This window comes from Mustela putorius, unplaced genomic scaffold (assembly GCF_011764305.1).
Source record: "Mustela putorius furo isolate JIRA1106 unplaced genomic scaffold, ASM1176430v1.1 tig00003863_pilon_pilon_pilon, whole genome shotgun sequence".
NCBI classification, from domain to species: domain Eukaryota; kingdom Metazoa; phylum Chordata; class Mammalia; order Carnivora; family Mustelidae; genus Mustela; species Mustela putorius.
The window spans coordinates 11,571,516-11,596,910 of NW_025422015.1; the positions used below are offsets into that span (position 1 = coordinate 11,571,516).

Here is a 25,395-nt window from a genome sequence, read left to right on the forward strand (position 1 = left end):
GGAAAGCAGAGTGGCCGAAGTCGCGCCCAAGGCAGGGAGGAGGGGGCTTTTAAGGGGCCTCAGGGGAGTTCAGGGGTCTTTGGGCAAGTTTCCCTTATTTGGATATTTCGCCTGCTCCTCGGGGTCCCATTGCTCCACTGGAGCCCAGGGCGGGGGTCCTCAGATTCCTGCTTGTCAGGGTCTCATTGGTCCATGGGAGCCCAGGGCAGAGGGTCTCAGATTCCTGCTTGTGCTTTTGTTCTCCTGTCTGAGCTCAGGTCCTGTGGAGGGAACTTTCGCCATCTTAAGTAGCCCTTTCTGCCAGCCCAACAGTTTCTGGACGCTTCCCCCGGCCCGCAGATTTCTTAAAACACTCATGCCACTGGTCTCACCTTAGTTCACCCCATTTTCTAATGCAGCGATTCTCAAAGTTTGGTTACCGTCCCCAGCAACATCAGCACCATCCAGGACTCCGTTAGAAATGCACATTGGGGCTCCCAACCTGAGCTGGGAACTGCTGGGATTTCACCTGACTCAGCCTCCCTGTTGACCGCCACGGTTCTCACACACCCAAAAGCTCGGTGGGCGAGTGGAGGCGGGGGTGGGCACAGAGAATGACCTGGGCTGTTTGCGTGCGTGGGACCTGCAAGGACTGGGTGACCCGCTCGAGGTTCCTGCCTTGGCCTGCGGGTCCCAGGTTCCAACCGGACCGGTCGGCCACGTCGCGCTCCCCGGCAGTTTCTAAGGGTCGTTCTGCTCCAGCAAACACGCGCTCCCTCGGGTCCCTGACCTTGACTCTTTCTTCCCCACGAGACGGTCAGACCGGGAGCTTCAGCCAAGTCAGCAGCCTCGGGCCGCCGGGGGCGACTGCCGGCCTCGCGGACGCTGCCCTCCAACGCCGCAGCGCCCCTGGGGTCCTCGGCCTGGGACAGCAGCCGCTCCCGCGCCGGCAGGGAAGGTTCCTTTGTCCTGACCGCGCGGTCAGGTGACAGCGCCGAGCCTACTTAGCGGAAGGGCGCGCGCTGGGCGGCGGCGCCGACATGCGGCCCCAGGCGCTCCCGGGGCTCCGGCGGGCGCTCCCGCTGCGGCTGCCGCTGCTACCGCTGCTGCCGCTGCTGCTGCTGTCGCTCGCGCCCGGCGCCGCCCCCCGCGCGCCGCGCTTCGACCCCACCTGGGAGTCCCTGGACGCCCGCCCGCTGCCGGTCTGGTTCGACCGGGCCAAGTTCGGCATCTTCATCCACTGGGGGGTGTTCTCCGTGCCCAGTTTCGGGAGCGAGTGGTTCTGGTGAGCGCGCCCCCCTCCCCCGGCCTGCGCCGCCGCCCAGCCCCCGGCTGGTGCTGGTTTCTGGCGCCCCCAGGGCTTCGCCTCCCGCGGTCTGGGCGGCGGTCGGCACTTCCGGGTGTTTGGAGCCCAAGTCCCTGCGGAAGTGCCGGGAAGAGCAGGGCGTTTCTCCTCCGCGGGGCTGCAGCGCTGCGGCGCTGCCCCCTGCCTTGCTTCTCAGCGTCCTGGTGGTTGCACGTGTCACGCCGGAGCTCCCGCCCTGGAACGGCCCAGGGACTAAGACAGCAGAAGTGACTCCAGTTGTGCGGGGGTCAGACCAGGAACCGCGAGGCTTGGGCCTAAGCTGGTGTCCATCTCTGTTCAGCCATGAAGTATGGTTAAGACCTAAGTTATGAGTCTGTGATGCCTCTGCTCATTTGGACACGCACTGGCTCTTTAGTGTTAAAAAGTTACCATCGGGCTCTCTGCTCAGCGGGGAGCCGGCTTCCCCCTCTCTCTCTCTCTCTCTGCCTGCCTCTCCATCTGCTTGTGATATCTCTCTGTCAAATAAATAAATAAAATCTTAAAAAAAAAAAAAGTTACCATGTGTGGCTCTGGGAATAAAAACGTTTGTAGAGGGGAGCCTGGGTGCCCAGTTGGTTAAGCCTGGCTCTTGATCTCAGCCGGGGTCTTGATTTCGGGTGCTGAGTTCAAGCCCCTGTTGAGCTCTGCGCTGCATGGGGAGCTACGACGACAAAAAACAACAAACAAACAAAACAACAACAACAAAAGCTTCCAGAATGTTATCCTAAAAAGACTCTCTAATGTTATATGGAAAGCTGCACAAAAAATTGTTCTTTAAACTTTACTGAGATCTATGCCAACATGCGCATGTAATCTCTTAAAACTTTGAACTGTTTTATCTACCTTTCCTGATTAAATACAAGAGATATTGAGTTCTTCAAGACAGAAAAGTTACCAAATGTATGCATATATAATGTGCACACATATATAATGTATTTCTGTGTAAAACAAGAAAATAAAGGAGTATTTAACTCTATTTTATACTATACAATAATATGCATCAAACTATATACAATATAGTGTAGATATAATAGAGTATAAACTATATATTATATTAACATTACATTATTACATTATACCACTTTCTACAAAGACATTGACTTTCTGCAAGCAATAACCTTTTTTTTTTTTTTTTAAGATTTTATTTATTTATTTGACAGAGAGAGATCACAAGTAGATGGAGAGGCAGGCAGAGAGAGAGAGAGAGGAAAGCAGGCTCCTTGCTGAGCAGAGAGCCCAATGGGGGACTCAATCCCAGGACTCTGAGATCATGACCTGAGCAGAAGGCAGCGGCTTAACCCACTGAGCCACCCTGGCGCCCCAGCAATAACCTTTTTAAATTACATTAGTCCAACTGATGTAAAAGAATGTGTAGGGTATGAGGCACAATCTGTACATTCTTTTTGAAATCAACTTGTAAAGCAAGGGACTTTTTTTCCCGTACTGTCTATTACTAGACATAGTTACTTCAGGATGTTATAAATCTTTGTTTGCAAGTTTTGTGCTGTAAGGCATTTTGAGTTTATTTTTAAAATGTTTCAGATTAGCAGGTACATAAACAGATTTTCTTATCCTCATGTTAAGATGTAATAAATTATATATTATCATTTAGTTCAACTAGGAATATTAGATAAATATACATTTGGTGCTAGAAGGATTTGATATTAATTGAGACTAGTGCTGTGCCAAAAATACCCCGTTTTGAGTCCTATTATTCTTTGCAATGGTTAATTTTTTCATGTCCTACAAATAAACACAAGGTTGTTTGTTTTAACCTAGAAGAATAAAGATACTGCTATGTAAAACTAACTAGAATATATTTCTTATAATAAGTGCATTAACTCTGTAGAAGATTTTTCTAAAAAGATTTTATTTATGTATTTTTTTGAGAGAGAGAGTGCAAGTGGGGGGAGGAGCAGAGGGATGGGGACTCTGCACTGAGTATGGAGCCCTACACTGGGCTGAGATCATGACCCAAGCCAAAATCAAGAGCTAGACACACAATGGACTGAGCCAGCCAGGCATCCCAGCCCTGTAGAAGATTCTTTAATTATCTGTGGTCTCCCTCTGTTTCCTCTAAACCTCTGGTCCCCATGCCAGTTTCACTCAGGACAGGCAAACAGTCAATAGTAGAGATGAATATATCTGACTGTCCTTAATAGAAATTCAAACCCAGATATAAATGTTGGATTCTTTACAGTAAGTGCCTCTTTTCATCTCTGTTAGTATGGAATTTGAAAAGTAACTCTAAACTATAGTAGAGAATGAAGGTTCAAATTAAACTGTACCGGGGAAAAAGAAATCCCTCATCCTTGTTCAACCTTCTGACTGTCCCAGTTTGTCTTCTGTAGTTCAGGTTTTATTTATTTATTTATTTTATTTTTAAAGATTTTATTTTATTTATTTGCCAGAGAGAGCACGAGAAAGCCTGTGCACAAGCAGGGGAAGTGGCAGGCAGAGGGAAAAGTAGACTCCCTGGCTGAGCAGTAAGCCTGATGGAGGACTCAATCTGTGGACCCTCGGGTCATGACCTGAGCCGAAGGCAGAAATCCTTTGACTGAGCCACCCAGGTGTACCTGTAGTTCAGTTTAAAAGGCAGAAATGCATCATGGATCAGTTAGGATACTTTCATTTCAAGGTACAGAAAACCTAAGTAAATGACATAATAATAAGTGTTTGTTACTCAACACAAGAAATGTAGAGGTAGTTGTCTCACTGATGAAATCAAAGAACTTACCGATTTATGTCATCCTCAGCCTGTTGACTTGTCCTTTCATGGTGACATGATTGCGGCCAGCCAGGCATTGCTTCACACAACCAAAGGCAGCAAGAATTGCTCAGAATGAATGCATAACAAGTAATCCTTAAAGGCTGAGTCAATATGTTAAAATAACAGTATCATTTTAATATTACTGTTGCCAGCTCCCCTACTTGTTCTTTGCTAGTGAATATAAAAGATGCATGCTGTTTCAGGCATGTGATCTCCCTTTTAAAGACTGTCACTTATGTTGCAAAAGACTATGTAAAGATACATACTACAATTTGTGATTTGAAAATGAAGAATTAAGAGCAAATAGGTGGCTGGGTTGTCTGGAATGTTCAGAGGGTTAGATGGAAAGCAAGGAAAGTTTACAGTAAGCTTTCTTTAAGGCAAAGTCAAACTATTGGGGAAGTGAGAATGAGAATCTGGTAATATTTGAGTAAGGGGGAATTAGTAAGGGGAGCTGGGCCAATTATTTCAAATGTTTATGTGTATGTCATTTATGTGTTCTCTTCCTTCCTTTAGGTGGTATTGGCAAGAGAAAAAGATACCGATGTATGTGGAATTTATGAAAAATAATTACCCTCCTAATTTCAAATATGAAGATTTTGGACCACTATTTACAGCAAAGTTTTTTAATGCAAGCCACTGGGCAGATATTTTTCAGGCTTCTGGTGCCAAATACATTGTCTTAACGTCCAAACATCATGAAGGTAAATAAATGCAACATTTGCAAATGCTGACAGTAGTTATGAAATGTAAAGTAGTTCTTTTGGAAGAAGAAACTAAAGCACATGAAATTAGTTTTCTCTTAGGAGCAGCAGTTAGTGGTTACTGACTTTTGCCTGTAATTTAAGGGACCACGTATTTCATCCGGTTGAGAGGCATAAGGTTTGTAGAATGATCAGACACCTCCCCACCACATAAAAACAAACAAAGAAAACCCCAAATAAAAAAGATAAATAATCACATTTTGTTATGTGCATATTTAGCAATATTTCCAAGATTTCATTTAAAGCTATTTGAAGTGAGATGTGGATTGCAGCTCCAAGTTTATGATTAGAATTGCCCGTCTTTCTTTCTTTCTTGATTTTATTTATTCACCTATTGGAGAGAGAGAGAGAGAGAAAGCAAGCTCAAGTGGGGGGAAGGGCAGAGACAGAGATTCTGAAGCAGACTCTGTGCCTCGCCCTGAGATCATGACCTGAGCTGAAACCAAGGGGCTAATGCTTAACTGACTGAGCCACCAGGTGCCCTGCCCTCTCTGCTTTCATTGCCCCTCTGTAATGCATTCTGGGAAGGCTCCCTCACCATGGAGATGATACTGCTGTAGTTTTATGTCATTACCCACATACCTTGCTGCACTTTTGGCCAACTCTTAGGTGGCCAAATGGTGGATGGTTTGCCAGTGATAAAAGTGACGCAGATCATCCAGAGGGACAAAGATGATGGGACTGCAATGGTGCCCATAAAAGTCAGAGGTGGTGGAAGAGTATCTACAAGGAAACACAGTAGTTGTATCAGTGAAGCTTCTCCAGAGAAGCAGAACCAAGTGGAAGTATGTTTATATAAAAACATATATTATAAAACATTGGGCCATGCAATTATGGAGCTGAGAAGTCCAGACCAGGAAAGCTGGCAGTACAGTTCCAGTCTGAGGCCAGTGGCCTGAGAACCAGGAGTGTGAATGATGATTTAGGTTCTAGTCCAAGTCTGAGTCCAAAGGCAGAAAGTGTGAACTTAGGCAGAGAGAGTTCTTATTCAGCCTTTTATTTTGTTCAGATCTTTAACAGATTGGCTGAGGCACACCCACACTGGAAAGAGCTATCTGCTCTACTCAGTCTACCTATTTAAACCTTAATCTCATACAGAAATACTCCTATGGATACAGCCAGAAAATATTTAATCAAATACCTGAGCACCCTGTGGCCCAGTCAAGCTGACACATAAAATTATCCATCACAAGGGTCCTACACTAATAGGATAGTTTCTACCCATTACTGCTCTATTATCCAGAAGATCAAGGGAATGTCAACAAATTGTTACTATCCCAAACACATTTTAATTCATTTGATAATCTCCTTTGCCTGGTATAAGAAAATTTGCCTCAGGGCTTTCTGCAGAGGGGGGAAGGGGAATAGGAGGAAAGAACCAAAACCAAAAATCTGTAAATATCTTAGAATACTTTTCCCTTTGGCTACATTCTAGTGGCTTAATAACTTTCTCCTGTAGATGTTTCTCCTACTGAGGTAGATATTTAGAAAATGTATTTGCCTGAACATGTTGGTTTCCTGATGTCTAGGAACTCTTTAAGCTGCATGGCACAAAGTATTCCATAGTGAGCTTATTTAAAAGCAAAACAAAATAACTTTTAATCATACCATGAGGAAAGATAATGAAGCCCACATCTGTAAACTTTCTACGACTCATGTTTTCATGGCTTTATGGAAAAAACCCACTGAGCTTGGTAGGCAGGAAGATCTCTCCGTGAGCTTTTATGCTAGTGATGAAGATCCATGTGATTTTGGTACTATCTGGCAACAGAGCCTGTCAACTCAAAACATTTTTTTAAAAAAATATTTTTTCTTATTTTTAAGTAATCTCTACAGCCCAACATGGGGCTCAACCCACAATCTTGAGATCAAAAGTTGCACACTCTACTGACTGAGCCAGCCAGATACTGCCAGCTTGAAACATTTTGCATAGGACTTTAAATATCAAGACATTGCTTTGAAGCTTACCACAAACTCCTTTGGAACAAGAGCGAGATGCTTTAAACTCTTCCTGAAAAGGAATCCGAAGACTGTGTCCATCTTAGACTTGTCCTAATTCATGAGAGTAAATAATAGAGTGCCTTATATATGTCTATTCTCAAAGATTCTTTAGATTTCAGTGGGATAGTAACAGTGCATTCCTAGCAACATTCCTAGGCACTAAAATTTCTGAGGCTTTTATTATTATTTCATGTTATATAGCATTTCTATTACTTTTATATAGAACAATCTAAATGCAAATTCCTTTTAAAATATGAGTTATTTCAAAGTGCTTATTTAATGGCAGACATTGTTTTTCTTACCATTTAATTGGTAGATAATTGCAGTTAGTTTAAAGAGCACCATCTGAGTTTATGACTCAGAAGGATGAGATTACAAATGGTGGGAATATTTCAAAGTACAGAGCTACTGGGGAAGCATATTTTTTCCCTTCCTGTGATAAAGGATGAACGATGAAGCTCAATGAAGCTCAGGATGTACTATTAGATATGGATTGCCTGTGTTCTAAGACTCACACTACCTAAAGCATCCCCAATCAGGGAACATACTTTAATCTTTGGTTTAGGAGACAAGTAAGAATCTTGCAGGGGTGCGTTTCAGGATCTCCATTATAAGTAGTAGCATCATTGTTAAGGACGGTAGATGTGGAGTAGGTCCCCCTCTTAGCTGTGCTCTGTTTGTGTTGTTGATTTTGTGCTAGATCTTGTGCTAACAGAAGGCTGTAGGCATGATGCTGTCCCTCAAGGAGCTTCTATTCTAAGAAGAAATATTCTTCTTAGGGTTAGAGCTCTTCTAACTCTGTTCTTAGAGTTAGGTCAGACTCCACAGACCTTAAGGGGGCACCCAGAAAGTCACTAAAAAAACCTCTTGGTCCCACTTTGTTGAAATTCTCATTGTTATTCATAAGAATATGTGCTATGAAAAAAAATGCCATAAAACTGTTGTTGTAGACATTTTTATATGTCCCACATACTATCTAGTGTGTTTTGGCATTGTATAGGTAGAAATTTGCTAGAACAAATTCATGTTCTTACAAAGACTCAATATCATTGTGCAGGCTTTACCCTTTGGGGCTCCCAGTACTCCTGGAACTGGAACGCTGTCGATGAGGGGCCGAAGAGGGACCTCGTCAAGGAACTCGAGGTGGCCATTAGGAAGAGGACTGACCTGCGTTTTGGACTGTACTATTCCCTTTTTGAGTGGTTTCATCCACTCTTCCTTAAGGATGAGTCCAGATCATTCCAACAGCAGCAGTTTCCAGTTTCTAAGACGCTGCCGGAACTCTACGAGTTAGTGAACAAGTATCAGCCGGAGATCCTGTGGTCAGATGGTGATGGCGATGCTCCTGACCACTACTGGAACAGCACAGGCTTCTTGGCCTGGCTGTATAACAGAAGGTGTGGGTGCTCTTAGATTGCTCTCATGACCCTCTGTGTTCCTCATTCGTGTATAGCGTTTGCTTTGTGAAGTTTTCCCTGTCAGGCCCATCTATGGTGTGGGGTAGGTGGAAGTTGTTGTCAATAATGCCTAGTAGATATATCAGTTTTTACTCAGAGTAATCAATGAGCAAGAGTTATAACTCAATAGTCTTATTTTGAAATCACTAAAATCATGAATAATTTAGAATCACTGAGAAAAGATAAAATCACAGAATCAAGAACTTTGAAGACATTAATTTTGTGGGTCTCCCTTCTCATCTCCTATGAGATGAGATAAACAATAGTTTACCACTCTTTGTGATTATGTGCTTTTGAATTCCTTTGATTCCTTCTTTTCATCTTTTGACCTTTTGGTAATCTTTGCTGCTCAGTCGCTATCACCCTCGTCTGCCTCCTCCTTTACTTCATCAGCATTCTCGCCACTTCCTGTTCTTTACCTGTTGCTTTCTAGCATGTTCCAGACTGCCACATTAGAACAGAGAATTCTGACCGAGCTCCTCTATGAGACTTAAACCATGTGGACCGAATTTATATTTTAACTACAAAATACTCAATATTGTGTTCTTTTTTTTTTTTTTTTAAGATTTCATTTTATTTATTTGTCAGAGAGAGCACAAGCAGGGGGAGTGGCAGGCATACAGAGAAGTAGGCTTCCCGATGAGCAAGGAGCCTGATGTGGGACTCGATCCCAAGACTCTGGGATCATGACCTGAGTTGAAGGCAGACCCTTGACGACTGAGCCAGCCAGGCATCCCTTGGTATTGTGTTCTGAAGTCTGGGAGTGTTCTATGTGTGTTACCTGATCACACCTGGGGTGTGCATAAGAACATTCTGGAGAGCTCTTTCTACTTAAAGCAGCAATATCTCCAGGTACTTCTTCCAGGGGGAAAGACTGGGAATGATCCACTTCAGTTTGGAAAGCAAACTGTCTCTTCTAAGTGAGGAGGGGCAGGAACTTTATACCTGCTCTGATGATAACGTTGTGGGGTTTATTTTGGGCCATTGTAGATTCCATGATGGCAGCAGTCCACTTGCCGGCGATTTTTCAACCTTAGACACAACTGTAGGAGGAAGACTAGAATGTATGTATGAGATTATTCAGTCATAGGTGAGAATAATATTTTGAGTATAAATTCAAATCTGATTATCATTCATAATATGTGGGACAAGGAGCTTCAAATAATAATATGATAGTCTTATAAGTGCTCTATGTGCTGATTACTTGCCCTTGCTATGGGCAAGGTGTTTTACATAAATTATTTCTGCTCTAATAGCAGTTGAGGAAATTGATTCTTCAGAGGAGTTAGGTCCCTTACACTGGGATAGGGAGCTTAGAAAGTGACAGAGCCAGGATTGCAGCCAACCCACATCTATTTGACTTCCAAACCATGGGCTTTGCATTATATTGTTATGATGATCTTTCAGAACTGGGTTTCAGTTTGACATCTTTCCAGTGACATTTCCTTTTATGTAAAATATTTTATGTTTTGTTTAAACAATTATATTTCAGCCCAGTTCGGAACACAGTTGTGACCAATGACCGTTGGGGATATGGTACCATCTGTAAGCATGGTGGCTATTATACCTGCAGTGACCGGTACAACCCAGGACACCTTTTGCCTCATAAATGGGAAAATTGCATGACAATAGACAAGTTTTCCTGGGGCTACAGGAGAGATGCTGGAATTAATGACTATCTTACAATCAAAGAACTAGTGAAGGTACAGTAAAATATCTGGTCACCATTAAGGTAATATTCTTAATTGTGTGGGTATATGAGAATTACATTTTTATAGTTTGTATTTTCTGTGTTTGTTCTTCTGGATGGTGATTACATAGAGGTGGAAGCACACAAATACAACTTATCATTAACACATTCACAATGGAATTGTTTCATCTACCTAAGAACTTTATTTGCTCTTAACTTTTCAGGAACTTGTAGAAACAGTTTCATGTGGAGGAAATCTTTTGATGAATATTGGACCCACACATGATGGCACCATTTCTGTAATTTTTGAGGAGCGATTGAGGCAGATGGGGACCTGGCTAAAAGTCAATGGAGAAGCCATTTATGAAACCCACCCTTGGAGGTCCCAGAGTGATGATGTCACCCCAAATGTGTGGTAAGTTCTTGTTACCAAGTACTGTTTGATGGAGGAAGGCATCTAAAATTTCTCAGCGATGTGAAGAGAAAAGTAGGATAAAAAAGGAAATTGGATTCATGCCTATTTATTCAAAGCACTTTCCAGACTTTAGAAGAAGTCAGCATGTATTTGAACACTTGTTTATCAAAGTGAGCTTAAATCATCTTTAGAAACTTGATTATAGTGGGCAAATTTTAGTGAAAAATAGTTCTTATAAAAATCGTAAGCCATTCAGAAAAATGATAGATATTGAGTGGTTAATCCAAAAGGAAGACTTATGTTTAGTCGTTTAATTCTAATTTTCACAGATGCTCCATCTTATGAAATTAGCAAGTAAGAGGTGCTGAAGGGTAGAAAATATATTTAAAATCAGCCCAAATAATAGCATTATTTTAATTGAAAAAAAAAAACACAAAAAACAAAACCAAAAACCTTAATACTTGTTCATGTTATTCTAATAACTCTAAACTTGAAGTTTCCCTAACATTATTTTAACTTGCTAAATTTTCTTTTAACTAGAATCTTCTTTAAAAGCCTTGCTTCAGGCTTATGTCAGAGCTTATGTCCAAGCTTTCATATGCCAGTGAGTATCTGAACCACACTTTACAAATACGATGGTTTCTGATGTGGGGTCTTAAAATATATAAATAAGAGTTGTATCAGTGAAATTCTAAAAATTTATCTTTTGTTGTCACCAGGTGAATATAGCCAGGTCAAGTATAAATCAAAAGATTAGACTAAATGTTCTTCTTTGATCTTACTTGACTTATGACTTAAAACTAATTGTCAGCTCACTGGAGAAAATAAAGGAGAACAATCTAGACAGAAGCAACTAACTGTAGAACTTTAAAATGGCTGGGAGAAGCCATAGTGAGAACCTCACTAGCCATCCTTCATTTTACAGGGACTAGTTTAAATCTGGTATTGTGTGTGGGCATATATTTGACCAAAAGGGGGTCTGATCGTGATTTTGCAAGTATTAACCAATATTCCATGAAGTTTTATTTCAATAAATAAAAATAAAAGCCAAAATATTTAACAAGGCTGTGAAACCCCTTGTGGGGCTCCTACCAACTTCACCAGCCCCACGTGGCCCTCTTTTCCCACCAACCACTGCCACCTCCACAGTAGAAGGTGTTTCCTATACCTGTGTGCTGCCTCTCCTTGCTGTAGTCATCTGTAGACCCCCTTATAGTCCTTCAACATTTCAGCCCTGACTGTCACTGTACCCAGAACTACTTTAACATCAGTCTTAGTGATTTGAGTACCTATATTCACATTTCTTTTAATTTGCTGGCTCCTCAGTTCCTGGACTCTCTCCTCTAGGGACCTTCTCCACTCTCCCATTGCTACCCCACCCTTTCGGGTCATGCCTTAGGTCCTACGTTATCGATAACCAAAACTCTTCCACACTCTCAGCTTGAAGCATTCTGCGGTATCCTACCACTTTTTATATCTCAGCTCACTCCACACAGCACTTGGGCTTCTGGAGGGATCTATAATCCATCAAGGATACCATCTGTGACTTGCTCACTTTTTCTCTGGCCCTCAGCCCTCTTCCTGATTCTGGTCAGATTCTGTGGCTTGTCACTCCATTGCATACACTCTTTTTCTTTCTGTCATACTCACTTGACTTTGATTAAAACCTCAACTTTGGTTAAATTTAGCTCTTATTCCATACCTGCCCTTGGATAGCCACATGTGACTGAAATACACAGACGTAGACAGACACACACACTCACACATATTTCTTGGTGTCCCAGCTCTCAACCGTAATTAGCCACTCAAAGATATCATTCTAGCAGTTCTCTCCTTTTGCTCCTCATCTCCAATTTTCCCTCTTTATTAGATCCTTTCCTGTCCACATGCAAATGTGTTACTTCTTACATCTTAAAACAAACAAACAAAAAACCTCTTTTAACTCTTAGATTTCTGGGCACCTCCCCATTTCTCTCCTTTCTTGTATAGTAAAACATGTTAAAATGTTTTATTATTATTTCTTGTTATTATTACTTGTCAGTTCCAGTTTCTTGCACCAGTTATCTCATGTACCCACTCTGGTCAGACTTCCACCCCCAGACTTCATAAAATCATTGTTACAAAGGCCTTTGATATGCTGTCCTTCACCAAATCCAGTGTTATTTCATGGTCCCTATTTTCTGAGTTTATGGCAGCATCTGACTCTGTTGATTGCCCTCTCTTCTTTTTCTCCTCCCCCCTATTTTAAAAAAATATTTTATTTTATTTAAGAGAGAGAGAGAGAGTACAAGTGGGGGGAATAGCAGAGGGAAAGGGAGATGCTAAGGTCTTGACCTGAGCAGAAGGCAGACATAACTGACTGAGCCACCCAGGCGTCCTGATTGCCATTTCTCTTGTTGGCTGCTCCTTCTTCAGTGTCTTTTGCTGGTTCCACTTCCAGTTCCCAAGCACTAAACCTTGAAGTGCCCTGAGGCCTAGGCCTTGGACTTCCATTCTTCTTACTTATTTTTATTCCCCAGATGATCACATCCATTTTCACAGATTCAGATGCCACACTGATGACCTCGACAGTGCTGACCTCTTTTCTTGAACTCCAGACTCATAATCAACTTCCTAGTCAACCGCTCCTCATGGAAGCCTAAGCACCTTAAACCTGGTACTGTCCCAAACTGAGGTCCTCCTAATTTTTAAATTTTGCTCTAAACCAGCTCCATGCAGCCTTCCCAATCTCAGTTAATGGCAGCTTCATCCTTTCAGGTGGTTGCGAGGCCCAAATCTCGGGAGTCCTTAACTCTCCCTTTACATCTCACAGCCAACCCATCAGCAAATGTCATCATCTTTGTCTTGGAGGCGTATCTGGAATCCGACCGCTTCTCATCCTCTCTTGTGGTAACTCTCTTCTTTTTAGTCTCTGTTATCCCTCCCCTGGTTATTTCAGTAACTTTCTGAGTGATCTGTTTCTGTCCTTACCCACTTAATCTTTCTGCTATAAAACCTTTTAAATAATAAAGCCAGGTTATGTCACGCCTATGCTCAATTCCTCCAGTGGCATCTAGGCTTAGAGAACGAGCCAGGTCTAATAGAAGTTATAAGGTCCTATAAAAACTGGCTCCTTGGGGCGCTGGGGTGGCTCAGTCAGTTAAATATCTGCCTTTGGCTCAGGTCATGATCTCAGGGTCTTGGGATCGAGCCCTGAGTAGGTCTTCTTGCTCAGTGGGGAGTTTGCCTCTCCTCCTCCCTCCCCTACCCCAACTCATGTGCATACACACTCGCTCTCTCTTTCTCTCTCTCTCTCTCTCACGCTCAAATAAATTCTTAAAAAACAAAACAAAACTGGTTCCTTGCTGTCTCTGATCTTGTCTGCCATCCTGCCGTAACACATTTCTTTCTTTCTTTTTTTTTTTTTTTAAAGATTTTATTTATTTATTTGACAGACAGAGATCACAAGTAGGCAGAGAGGCAGGCAGAGAGAGAGAGGAGGAAGCAGGCTCCCCACCGAGCAGAGAGCCCGATGCGGGATTCGATCCCAGGACCCTGAGATCATGACCTGAGCCGAAGGCAGCGGCTTAACCCACTGAGCCACCCAGGCGCCCATCTCATTTCTCCTCTGCCCTCCTTGCTGCCGTGTCAGCAGGCCACGCACACTCTTGCATGGGGACTTCTGTGCTTGCTGTTCTCTCTTCCTCCAGATACTCACACGTCTCTCCCTCACATTCTTCAGGCCTCCTCAATGCCACCTCCTCAAAGAGGTCTTGCTTGAGTATTAGATTCAAAATAACATCTACACTCCTCCTTTCCAACCTAGCACGCACTGTCCTCACCTGGCTTGTTTTCCCCATAGCACTTAATCATCACCTCATTCTAATTTTTCCCACTACCATGTGCGTTCCATGAAGACAGGGATTGTGTTCAATACCATGTCTCCAGGCCTAAAAAAGTGATTAGCATTTTAAGATTTCAATAAATATTTGTTGAGGGGCACCTGGGTGGCTCGGTGGTTAAAGCTTCTGTCTTCGGCTCAGGTCATGATCTCAGGGTCCTGGGATCGAGCCCTGCATCACGCTCTCTGCTCAGCAGGGAGCCTGCTTCCTCCTCCTCTCTCTGCCTGCCTCTCTGCCTGCTTGTGATCTGTCTGTCAAATAAATAAAAATCTTTAAAAAAAATATTTGTTGAAAAATTAAGTAAAAGAATGGGAGAGTTCTGTTTCCTTTGTCTAAGGCTTCTGCTTCTTACCCTTCTATCTTCTCATTCATCCTCGAAGCTCAGATTAAATGTTTTCTTAGAGAGGCTTCTTGCTGATGGTCTCATTTAAAGAGATCGCTTTGTTATAATCTTCCAATTTCCTTTTCTTTCATTGTGCTTGTCAAAACCCACACTTTTGACATTATTTGTGATTACTGAACATCAGTCTTCTTCAGTCTAGTCTAAGTTCCGTAAGAACAAGAACTAAGTATGTTTTGTTTTTTTCTTGTATCCCTAACACAAGCCTCAGTACTTGGCCCAGCACTGACACATGCATATCTGTTGGTGAGGGAATATGATGATTGGAATCAGCAGGTGGAAAGGTATTTACTCTCACAACTTACCTTCTTTGCTGATATTCCCCTGCCTATTTCTAGCTCCATGAGAACTGTCTGATGGAGAGTAATATTAGAAAAATATCTGGGGGGCGCCTGGGTGGCTCAGTGGGTTAAAGCCGCTGGCTTTGGCTCAGGTCATGATCCCAGGGTCCTGGGATGGAGCCCCACGTCGCGCTCTCTGTTCGGCGGGGAGCCTGCTTCCCTTCCTCTCTCTCTCTGCCTGCTTCTCTGCCTACTTGTGATCTCTACCTGCCAAATAAATAAATAACATCTTAAAAAAAAAAAAAAAGAAAAATATCTGTTCCTTTTAGTTAGGGGAGGTGGGGGGAGGGAGGTACTAGGATATCATGATTCACAATAACAAGTATATATTTGGTCTTGTTTCCATTTCTGGCACAGAGCTCCTAAAGCTCTTGGAATTTCCTAAGTGATGAGAATCATAAAGATGTCTTTTGTTACGTTACCGAGGTGACTTTTCCACTTCACCAAGGGGTGAGGCTGGTTGCCTGGAGATCCAACCTTGTGACTACAGGGTTAGAACTTTTAGTTCCACTCTCTGCCTCTAGGTTGAGGAGAGAGGCTGGAGGCTGAATCGGTCCCCAGTGGCCAATGATCTAATCAATCATATCATTAAAAACCCAAAAGGACGGGTTTGGAGAAGTTGAGGGTTGTTGGGAGAGTGTGTGCCTGGAGAGTTCCTGGAAGCTCCAAGCCCTGTCCCCATACCTTGCCCCATGCATCCCTTTTTTATGGCTGTATCTGAGTTTTATCCTGTTGTAACAGACTGATAACCCAGTAAGTAAAATGTTTGTGAGTTCTGTGAGCTTCTGTCCAAAATTAATTGAACCCAAGGAGGACGTCCTTGTAACCTCCCATCCATAGCGTGTGAATTAGACGACCAGGTGATAACCTGGACTTGGGATTGGTGTGTGAAGTTGAGAGTGGTGCAGGCAAGCAGTCTTGTAGGATGGAATCCTTGACCTGTGGAAATCTGACACTATCTCCAGGTAGAGTCAGAATTGAAGAACTGTAGGACAACCAGCTCGTGTCTGAGAATTGCTTGGTGGGGTAGGGATCCCTCCCCAGCCCCTAATACACACCCTGGAATTGGGTACCTCTTTTGGGTGATTTTTATCCTACCATGGAGTTATTTTTCTTTCCCTCTATTAATGAAGACATTGGTAAATATTTACTGCATGGAAGTATCTCTGTAAAATAATTCCAAACCTGACCTATAGAGAAATATTACTACACTTTTTTTCCCCTTTTAATCAGGTACACGTCCAAACGTAAACAAAAATTGGTCTATGCCATATTTCTTGAATGGCCCACGTCAAGGCATCTGTTTCTTAGCCAGCCGATAGCTACTCCGGGAGTAACAAAGGTAAGGGGATTTTATCTTTATTTAAATTATCTTTATTTCTATTATTTTATATCTCCTAAGACTACAGGCTTCCCCCACTATCTGAAAGAGCATTCCTATGAAGCCTTTCATAAACTGTAACGGTGTAAAGCAAAGATGCAATTACCATTAATTTACATGGAAGTTTTTTTTTTTTTTTTTTTTTTTTTAATAGTTCCAGACCCCAAAAGTAACCTTGGGCTCTTCTGAAACCTTAGAACACATCTTGCTAATAGATGCACAAAATGAACTGCGACAAAACACAGGTGCTCACAGACACAGTTGAAAGCTGTGGCAGCTGGATGCTGAGATGCTGAGCGTAGGAAGGAACTTGCTGCCTCTTGGGCTGCTGCTTGGGCTGGGCATGGCCTCTAACCCAGCTCCCTGCAACACAAACACTGACTGCTGGTTTTACTTTTTGCCTTATTTTTGTAAAACTGAAAATCCTCTCTAGATTTCTCTGTTACAGAAACAGGTACTAACCACTGTAGGTCCTTCATAAAAGTGACGTGGCATAACACAAACTTTCAAGAAGTGAGGGATACTGTAATTTGAAAATGAACTTCCTCGGTGGCAATGTTTGGCCAAAGCTTTGGAAGTTTTAATTTCCCAGAAAACTAAACTTTAAAGAGCTATGTTATCTCCCTGCATATCAATGTAAAATAGATATTCTTTCTCACGGTTATTTTGGGTTGTTCAAGTTCTGCAAGCATCCAAAATGAATTCTGGAATTCACAAATACATACACATGCAGACATACATAAAATGAATTCCGATTCTTCCCCAGACATCCCGTCCCAGAACACATCTGAATAAAAGTAAGGTGTGTGGCATCACTATTTTAAGGTCATTAAAAAAATGTGGAGAAAGTTAATCTAACAGTTGTAACCAACAGATCTGGCACCGAGTTCTTTTTTATATATTTTATAGCTTATTTTTAAGAAACTGACAATTGCCTTGGATGTAAATTGTCCATATGCTTCTCCTTGCATCATTTTCCATATTTCATCTCTAACAGGCTGATAAGGCAGAAAAACAGAGTTCAAATTTAATGTTTAATTACAGCTTAGTGGCCTAGGTATGACATCAGCTTTTTATTTGATCTGTATTCTGTTTGACTCCCACTAATACTGTTATTTAAAAGTTCATGGGCTTTGTTTTTGTGTTGCTCTACATGATAGGCAAAGTTTTCTTCTTCAAAACAACTACAGATATGTAGGAAATTACTTATATCTAAATGCACTTAGTGTAAAACTAAGGATATAAAACAATTACAGTAATAATTGATCAGACTTATGTACTGTTGATTTGTTATTGGAAAATCCAGGGAGGGAGGGTTGCTAGATAAGGGGTCAGGGGGCGGGGTGCTTTCTCCAAACATTCTGTGCAAGAACTGCACAGGCCTTATGTTGGGTAGATTGGGTCCAGAGTCCTTTTCCCCAATCCTCTGTTCAGTGTTTTCCCTACTCTGACACTATTCAACTTAGTCTTTTCAACTCTCAAGTACTTATATATGAGAGGAATACATGAGTAAGATACATGCATGCACTCATTTGGATCAAGGGTTGAAACAGTATATGAACCACTAAATAAAACTAAAAGACGAGTCTCCTGTCTACAGTATTTTAAAGAAATACCAGCTACTCTTTCCAAATAAAGTGGGTGAGTCAAAGAGATACATTCGGAGATATTTATGTGTGCTTTTAATTTCAGATTAAACTGCTGGGACATGGACAGCCACTTAACTGGACTTCTTTGAAGCCAAATGGCCTACTGGTAGAACTACCACATCTAACCTTGCATCAGATGCCCTGTAAATGGGGCTGGGCTCTAGCATTAACTAATGTGATCTAATTTGCTGCAGAGAGGTTCATGCTGCAGGAACACTGGAGACTAGAAAATATCAGGGTTCTATAATTGTAGCACTTAGAGAAAGCAATTGTAAAACTGGTCAAGGAAAGCCAAGTAATTATTTAGGCAATTCAGACTTTTCCCCTCTTACTCCTTAATGTTTTTCTTAAAATTACCCATGTTAACTGCTTTACCTCTACAGTGTACTTTGCCATCAGTCTCTTCACATTGAGTTTATTTCCATGTGTGATTAAGAGGTGGGAATTTTTGTTTTATAATAGCTAGGGATTGATGGTGGTAATGACTGACTGATTTGTGTCTCCTGAATTGTGTCTCAAATTCACTTGTTGAAGCCCTAACCTGCAATGTGCCTATATTTGAAGATGGAGCCTTTGAAGGGGTAGCTAAGGTTAAATAAAGTCATAAGAGTGAAAACCTAATCCAGTCTGACTGGCGTCCTTATTAAGCAAAGAAAGAGACACCGTGGATGCAAACACACAGAGGAAAGGCCAGGTGAGGACACAGGGAAGAGGCACCATCTGCAAGCCAAGTAGAGAGGCCTTAAGACAAACCCAATCTGCCAACACATTGGGCTCTCAGCCTTTGGAATTGTGAGAAAATAAATTACTGGGACTTAAGCCACACAGTCTCTGGTATTTTGTTATGGCAGCCTTAACAGACCAATACAGGTGATAGGTATATAATAAATGTGACCTAATACATATTTCCAATGCACATAGTAATTCTTTTTATTAAAAAAAATTCTTTTTTTTCCCGTCTTGGTAATAAAACTGATATATGTTTACTCTAGGTATTTTAAAACATACAAAAATGCTCAAAACATGTTAGAAATGCTAAAGCCACTGTTTAGAACAGCACTGTTAATATTTTAGTACATAATCTTTCAGGGTTTTTGAGATAGGGTAGAGGGTATGTGGGATTGGAGGCATAGGCCAATTTTTGTAGGTGAGCTAATTTGAGCTCCAATTTAAATTAATAAATATGTTTCCTATGTTTGCCTTCAAGCAAATTGGATTTGAAAACCTAGCTGAAAATTAGGAATTCTGTTCAAATCTTGCCTAAGAATGAAGCAAAATAATGAAGTAAAAATAATATTGATTTTGATGTAAATTTAAAGAAACATGATTAGAGAACTCTCTGTCCTCAACAAAAGATGTTTAATTGGCCAGATCTTTATTTGAAGTCCTGCAGTTTCCATTTGTTACATAGTCAAATGCAGACATGTCACTGTTTCCAAAAAATGCTAGATAGAGAATAAAACCAAAGCACATATTTATTTCCTAAAATCATGCTATCATTGAAAACTTTTAAAAAAATTACTCACTGGTAAAGTTCCTAAAATTACCAAATTTTTGAAATCATGCCAAGGTATTTATATACATAAATATATTAATAGTTCTAAATTCCAATTAATATTTTATTAGGGATTCACTTGATTAGGGATTTATATGATCCCAAACAGTATACTAAGAAAAAACAAAAAAAGGAACTTTTGTTATTTGGTAGCTACGAGGAACCTAAATGACAAAACACAGTTCAGCATTGAACCCAACTATATAAAACAAATCTGTGATATGAGGACAATAATAATGGTAAGGATAATTAAAAATCAGATCTCTCATTACCTATTTTAAGCCAATAGTTTTATCCTCCAATCAAATAATCATTTTCCCAGAGTTATTAAAAAGGTACAAAATGGCCTGATTTGAATTTCACTAACTTCTGGTTTTCCTTTAATGACTAGAGAAATATTGTAGGCAAAACAAACTGGATTATTAGACTGAATAATCTAGTTATTGATATTTTAAATATGGATACCACTGTATTAAGATTCTCTCTTTTTTATGAGTACCATATTCAAGCAACACAATTCTAAAAGGTCAGGCTATTCAACTAAATATGAATCAAGACAACAGAAGACAAGACAGATATTTTGCCTGCTGTTCATTTCAGATTTGTAAGTGAAAAAACTCATTAGATCAAATCTTCCTACTTTCCAAGCAAATAATGGTCTTATCAATTTTTTATATATACACAGTAACAAACACATTTATACAAGTTTGACGGAGAAAAAGTAGAAGCAGTTTTAAGTAATCTCCATTCAACCAATTTACTGGGCTAATGATGCTCTCCATCTTCCTGGAAAAGCATACTGATGGTTCCTAGGGCAAGCTACATGTTTCCTGTTAATACGCTTCTGTCTGGCACACCCTTCGATTTCTACTTGCTGCAATCAGTGTATGTTTACCAAGCTGAGTTGAGTTTGTTTCTATAGTGGGTTGAAGAGTATTTCTTAACAATTCATGTTCACCTGGAAGCCAAGAATGTGATCTTACCTGGAAATGATGTCTTTGCAAATGTAATTAAAGTAACTGTTGAGATAAGATCATACTGTATGTAGGTGGGCCCTAAATGAGAGCATGCTTGTAAGAGATACACAGACACACAGAGAAGGCCATGTGAAGACTGAGACAGAGACTGAAGTTTGCTGCTATAAGACGAGAACACTTGGGCCACCAGAAGCTGGGAAGATCAAGAAAGGATTGAAGTCTTCCCTAGAGCCTTCTGAGGGAGCATGGTCCTGCTGACACCTTGATTTTGGACTTCCAAGGAGCAGAAATGGTGAGAGGATAGATTTCTGTTGTTTTAAGTCACTCAATTAGTTATAATTTGTTACAGTGGCTCTAGGAAATGAAAAGTTATCAAACTGATCATGATAGTTGAACTTTTTATCATGATTATACAAACTGTGATCATGTGAGTTTGAAGAGTTGTAGTCTCAGCAAAAACCAAGCTGAACTTTGGAAAGACTAGATAAAAATGTGTTGCTTTTTTTAGGGGAGTATGGCTGGCTGTCAAAAGAACATTTGACTCTTGATCTTGGGGTTGTGAGTTCGAGCCCCATGCTGGGTAGAGATTATTTAAAAATAAAATTAAAAAAAAAAAGTGTATTGCATTTAAAAAAAATTAAAGGTTTTCGTAAATTAATTGTGGGCAAAACAGTTCTAAAAGATTGGAGGAAAATATAGCAAAAACTTATAAAAATTTAGTATCCTGGGTTCCCAACTATAGCATGTAATACAATTTTGCAATTTGTACAAGAAAGATAATTGGAGGGCATCTTTAAGTAGACCCTATACTAAAGAGACCTTATACTAAAAAGACAAGACCTGGGTCCTACATTAAATAACTGACAAAGAATATTTGATTTTTAGTTAAAATATATAAAACGTTTTTTTTATAAAAAAAATTTTTTTTTTTTTTAAAGATTTTATTTTTCTGAGAGAGAGAATGTATGCACATGAGTAGGGAGAGGTGCAGAGGGGGAAGCAGACTCTCCACTGAACCGAGAGCCTGATGTAGGGATCTGTCTGACCTGAGCCAAAGGCACACGCTTAAACAACTGAACAAACCAGCCATCCCTAAGAATGAGTTTTTGGTGCACGATACCCTGCTTTAAGTGACCTTTTGGATCAACCAAACAACTAAGGGTCTCCAATAAGAGGGCTCTTACTGTACTAGTTGAAGACAAATTTAGAATGTCTAAGCCCAAATAGCTTCAAATACATGTGGTTTTTTACCTTGTCATCTCTAACTGCCACAACTCCAAAGATGTAGGACTCCAGGTAAAAATTTTCAGCTGACCAGGGTTTGATTCTTTTATAAGGTCACACCTGTTCAGTCTCAAATATTCGTTGAATGAAATCCTGGGTTAATACTGCTGGAAGAGATGCATGCCCTATTACACAATACATTAACTAATTTTCTAAAATGTAGTTTTTCAGTTACCCTATTAGAAAATAATATCACTCTATTCTGTCAAATTTTGAAGAGAAGCATTTGCTCTTCTTACCACTTTTACATCTCTTTTTTCTTTTCTTTTTTTTAAAACACTGTAGACACAGAATACCTAGTGGTTGGCTTTGGCCTTGCTTGCCTCTCCGTGGAAGAGACTTCAAAACTAATTTTGTACCTTCTACTACACTCAGCTATAATGTTATGCTTGAGGAAAATAAAGCAATGTCACTGAAAATATTCTTATATTACTGAAAATGTATCTACTATATGGATGATTCATATATTTCTCCCCTAATTACCCCTATAAATATAGAATATAGATTTAACTAGAGACAATGAAATATTTCTTTTCAGAAGGAAATGTTACTTATTTTTTCTAAACAAAAAAGTTAAAAGAAAGCATCAGTTATATTACCAGTTAAAATAAAACTTGAAAACTAGCATATTCTCCCAAAATAAGAGCAAAAAATGCTACGGGACAAATAAAATTAATGGCTCTAAGGTAGTAACTCAACAAAACCACATTTTACTAAAATATTTTATTGCAATAAGATATTTACTGTCTCAAAATCAATACAAAGTTATTAAAATTATTTACATAAAAATGAATGAAACTATGTAGCTAATAATAGCTGTTGAGTAAAGAGCATCAGCACAATTTTAGCCTCTAAATCAATACCTAATTTTCTAGGAATTGTTAACAATAGTAAAAAAAAAAAAAAAAAATTACTGATCACGGTTGTGTTAAATTCACTGATTTCCATAAAAAGAAAAGTGCTTCATCAGGTTTATTAACAATAAATAATTTATACCTTTGAAGAGTAACTGAAGAAAAGTCTGATTCCCTCATCTATACTTCAGTCCACTGAACTTTATGATTAGTTAAGAAGTACATTTTTTTCCAAACTTCACACTTATTTCTCAAACATATTTTTTTCTCAGTATTAATGTCAATGTATATTACATTTCATATAATAGTAAAAAAGTATCTACACTAGTTTTTAGTCAGTTTGGAATTAATAGCCACGGTGTAACAAATATTTGCACTGTGTACACTCAGATATACCCACAAAAACTAGTCTGTTGGTGACCTGACTTTAAAAAAATATATTAAGATGCCAAATAAAACTATTTTATTATGAAATGAAGACTTTGATTAAGAATATATTTTTATTAGGCATTTTGGTAACAAATCATTACCCTATATGTAGTTGATTTATTCAGTGTATTTTTTTTTTTTTTTTTTTTTTTTTTTTTTTTAAGATTTTATTTATTTACTTGACAGAGAGAGATCACAAGTAGGCAGAGAGGCAGGCAGAGAGAGAGAGGGGAGGAAGCAGGCTCCCTGCTGAGCAGAGAGCCCGATGCGGGACTCGATCCCAGGACCCTGAGATCATGACCTGAGCCGAAGGCAGCGGCTTAACCCACTGAGCCACCCAGGCGCCCCTATTCAGTGTATTTTTAAAAGTAAATGAATTCCATTGTAGTTTTTCTGGAAGCAAAAGAAATCACTTCTCCAGTTGCTGGGGAGTACTAAAAGCTTCATACACATTAGCAGCAAAATCTTTCACTTGCTCCATCATCAATAGATCCTAGCAAAATAAGAGTAAAACATTACAATTTGTAAGAAGTATAGATCATTTGAATCCATATCTGCAATTTGAGCAATAAATTTCACTCTAAGTTTTATGGCACTAGGGCCAAAAAGAAAATCATTTAAAGAAGGGAATACTTTTTCTTATAATAAAATCTATGAGATACTTATTGTTTAGGTTCTTATGTGAATGATGGTATGATAAGTACTCAAGTGTGACTTTGAGAAGATGACCCCAAACAGTCTACAAGTGGAATTTTATGTGTGCCAAGGGCTAGATACAAATCTAAAGGTACTTTTGCTAGAAGCTGATGTAACATGGATGTGAGATATATTACTTTTTTAGAAGAGTATTTATTTTTTTAGAAGATCTAACATAGAATACATGTAGCATGTCATATATTATTGCATATAATGTACATAAACTGCACATAGACACTTTAGAAGGATTCTTAAGAAATTTGAAAATGTAAGAATAAGAAAAAATTACATTTTAATTTTCATTAACCTTTAACTAAAACCTAGTATCTTTCAGTTATGAAATTGCCAACCAACTATGATAGTATTAGCATGGCCTATGACTTTGTCTTCAATAGAAATCAGACATTTTCATGTACGATAGTTGTGGAAGTTGGATGAACTGCTGTTATAGCTTGTTATTTAATGCATGAACAAAAAAGCAATACTGCTTCTTCATAAATTTGATTTTAAAAAGCATCTTGAAAACTGTTTATAATTGGTTTTCTTTAAAACCCATGTATTTTGTAATACACATTTATAGATATTTTTCAGAGAAGGGGCCTGTGGGCTTCACCAGATTGTGAAAAGATCCATGACAAAGAAGCATGGGAGTGCCCTGGTGAACATCAGAGAAATAGTAAGTAAAACGGTCCTTTGTGTTCTCTCTTAAGCATCAGAAAACCCAAGTGATCTGTACACAAGTCTTGATCTCAATAAATTCATGATTCAATTCTCTGAAGGCAATGTGGCATTTTAACTCATAGAAATTATGGTTAAAAGAACAGGTGGGAGTCTTGTCAAGCAATAGTGTAGTATATTAGTTTAATCTACCTTCAGTCACACTCAAAAACTTTAAACAATATCAACGGTGTTTTTATTAGATTGAAATCTTTTGTTTTCATTATAAATTATTCAGATTTTAATTAATGTAGTGTATGAATTACTTAAGGATTGAAGCTGGTAGTGGTATATTATGTATGCCTGGTTGTATTTATCAGTTGTTACTAAGACCAACAGCCTACTGACGAAACTAGAGACTTTTATGAAAGTGGAGAAAGGTAAAGTGAAGGTTTAAATTCCAGAAGTTACAACCTTTTTCCTCTCACTGATACTAAAAATTTAAACTAAGTTTTTGATTAAAAAAATTGAGCTGAAATTAAACTTCAAGTGAAAGGAGATCAGTCTCCTTCACTCATCCTTCTGCAGTCTGAACATCTAACTGTCACGGCTGAGAAAGATGACACAAAAGACTGAAGAGAACAGTGAGGGAAAATAAGCATGTGAAGGACAAACTGATGAAACTATACACAAAAAGGAAGAAACAAAATCTGTGGTCTCAGTGCTTTTCACATTCCCAAGTGGATAGTACAAGGAATGTAGTCTGACTTGTCTGAGACACAGGTTACTGAGAAGTTGCCACCCTGACACTTCAGCCTTAGCGTCTCCTCACTGTCCATTATTGCAGTAGTTTGGAATTGAGGTGTATTA

General features: G+C 39.8%; 2 protein-coding genes across 3 annotated transcripts in view; one reads left to right on the forward strand and one right to left on the reverse strand.

Annotated features, from left to right (window-relative positions):
• Positions 1-871: 871 nt before the first annotated feature.
• On the forward strand, positions 872-18,694 carry FUCA2 (alpha-L-fucosidase 2). Its single transcript, XM_045066289.1, has 7 exons — positions 872-1,264; positions 4,611-4,798; positions 7,917-8,256; positions 9,809-10,019; positions 10,231-10,421; positions 16,277-16,385; positions 18,117-18,694. The coding sequence occupies exons 1-7, from the start codon at positions 1,020-1,022 to the stop codon at positions 18,255-18,257; spliced, it is 1,425 nt and encodes a 474-aa protein (XP_044922224.1). The 5' UTR covers positions 872-1,019; the 3' UTR covers positions 18,258-18,694.
• A 4,757-nt stretch (positions 18,695-23,451) lies between these two features.
• Positions 23,452-25,395, reverse strand: part of PEX3 (peroxisomal biogenesis factor 3) — a 33,575-nt gene continuing 31,631 nt past the window's right edge. For both annotated transcript variants that reach the window (XM_004752744.3, XM_004752743.3), the window contains one exon: positions 23,452-23,665. In XM_004752744.3, the coding sequence (XP_004752801.1) occupies positions 23,656-23,665 (10 nt within the window). In that variant the 3' untranslated portion in view covers positions 23,452-23,655. The remainder of the gene's footprint in view (positions 23,666-25,395) is intronic.

Coding starts and splice junctions, on each gene's coding strand:
- FUCA2 (XM_045066289.1), top strand. CDS start 1,020: ATGCGGCCCCAGGCGCTCCCGGGGCTCCGGCGGGCGCTCCCGCTGCGG. Junction 8,257..9,808: donor GCCTGGCTGTATAACAGAAG/GTGTGGGTGCTC, acceptor ATTATATTTCAG/CCCAGTTCGGAACACAGTTG. Junction 10,020..10,230: donor CAATCAAAGAACTAGTGAAG/GTACAGTAAAAT, acceptor TTAACTTTTCAG/GAACTTGTAGAAACAGTTTC.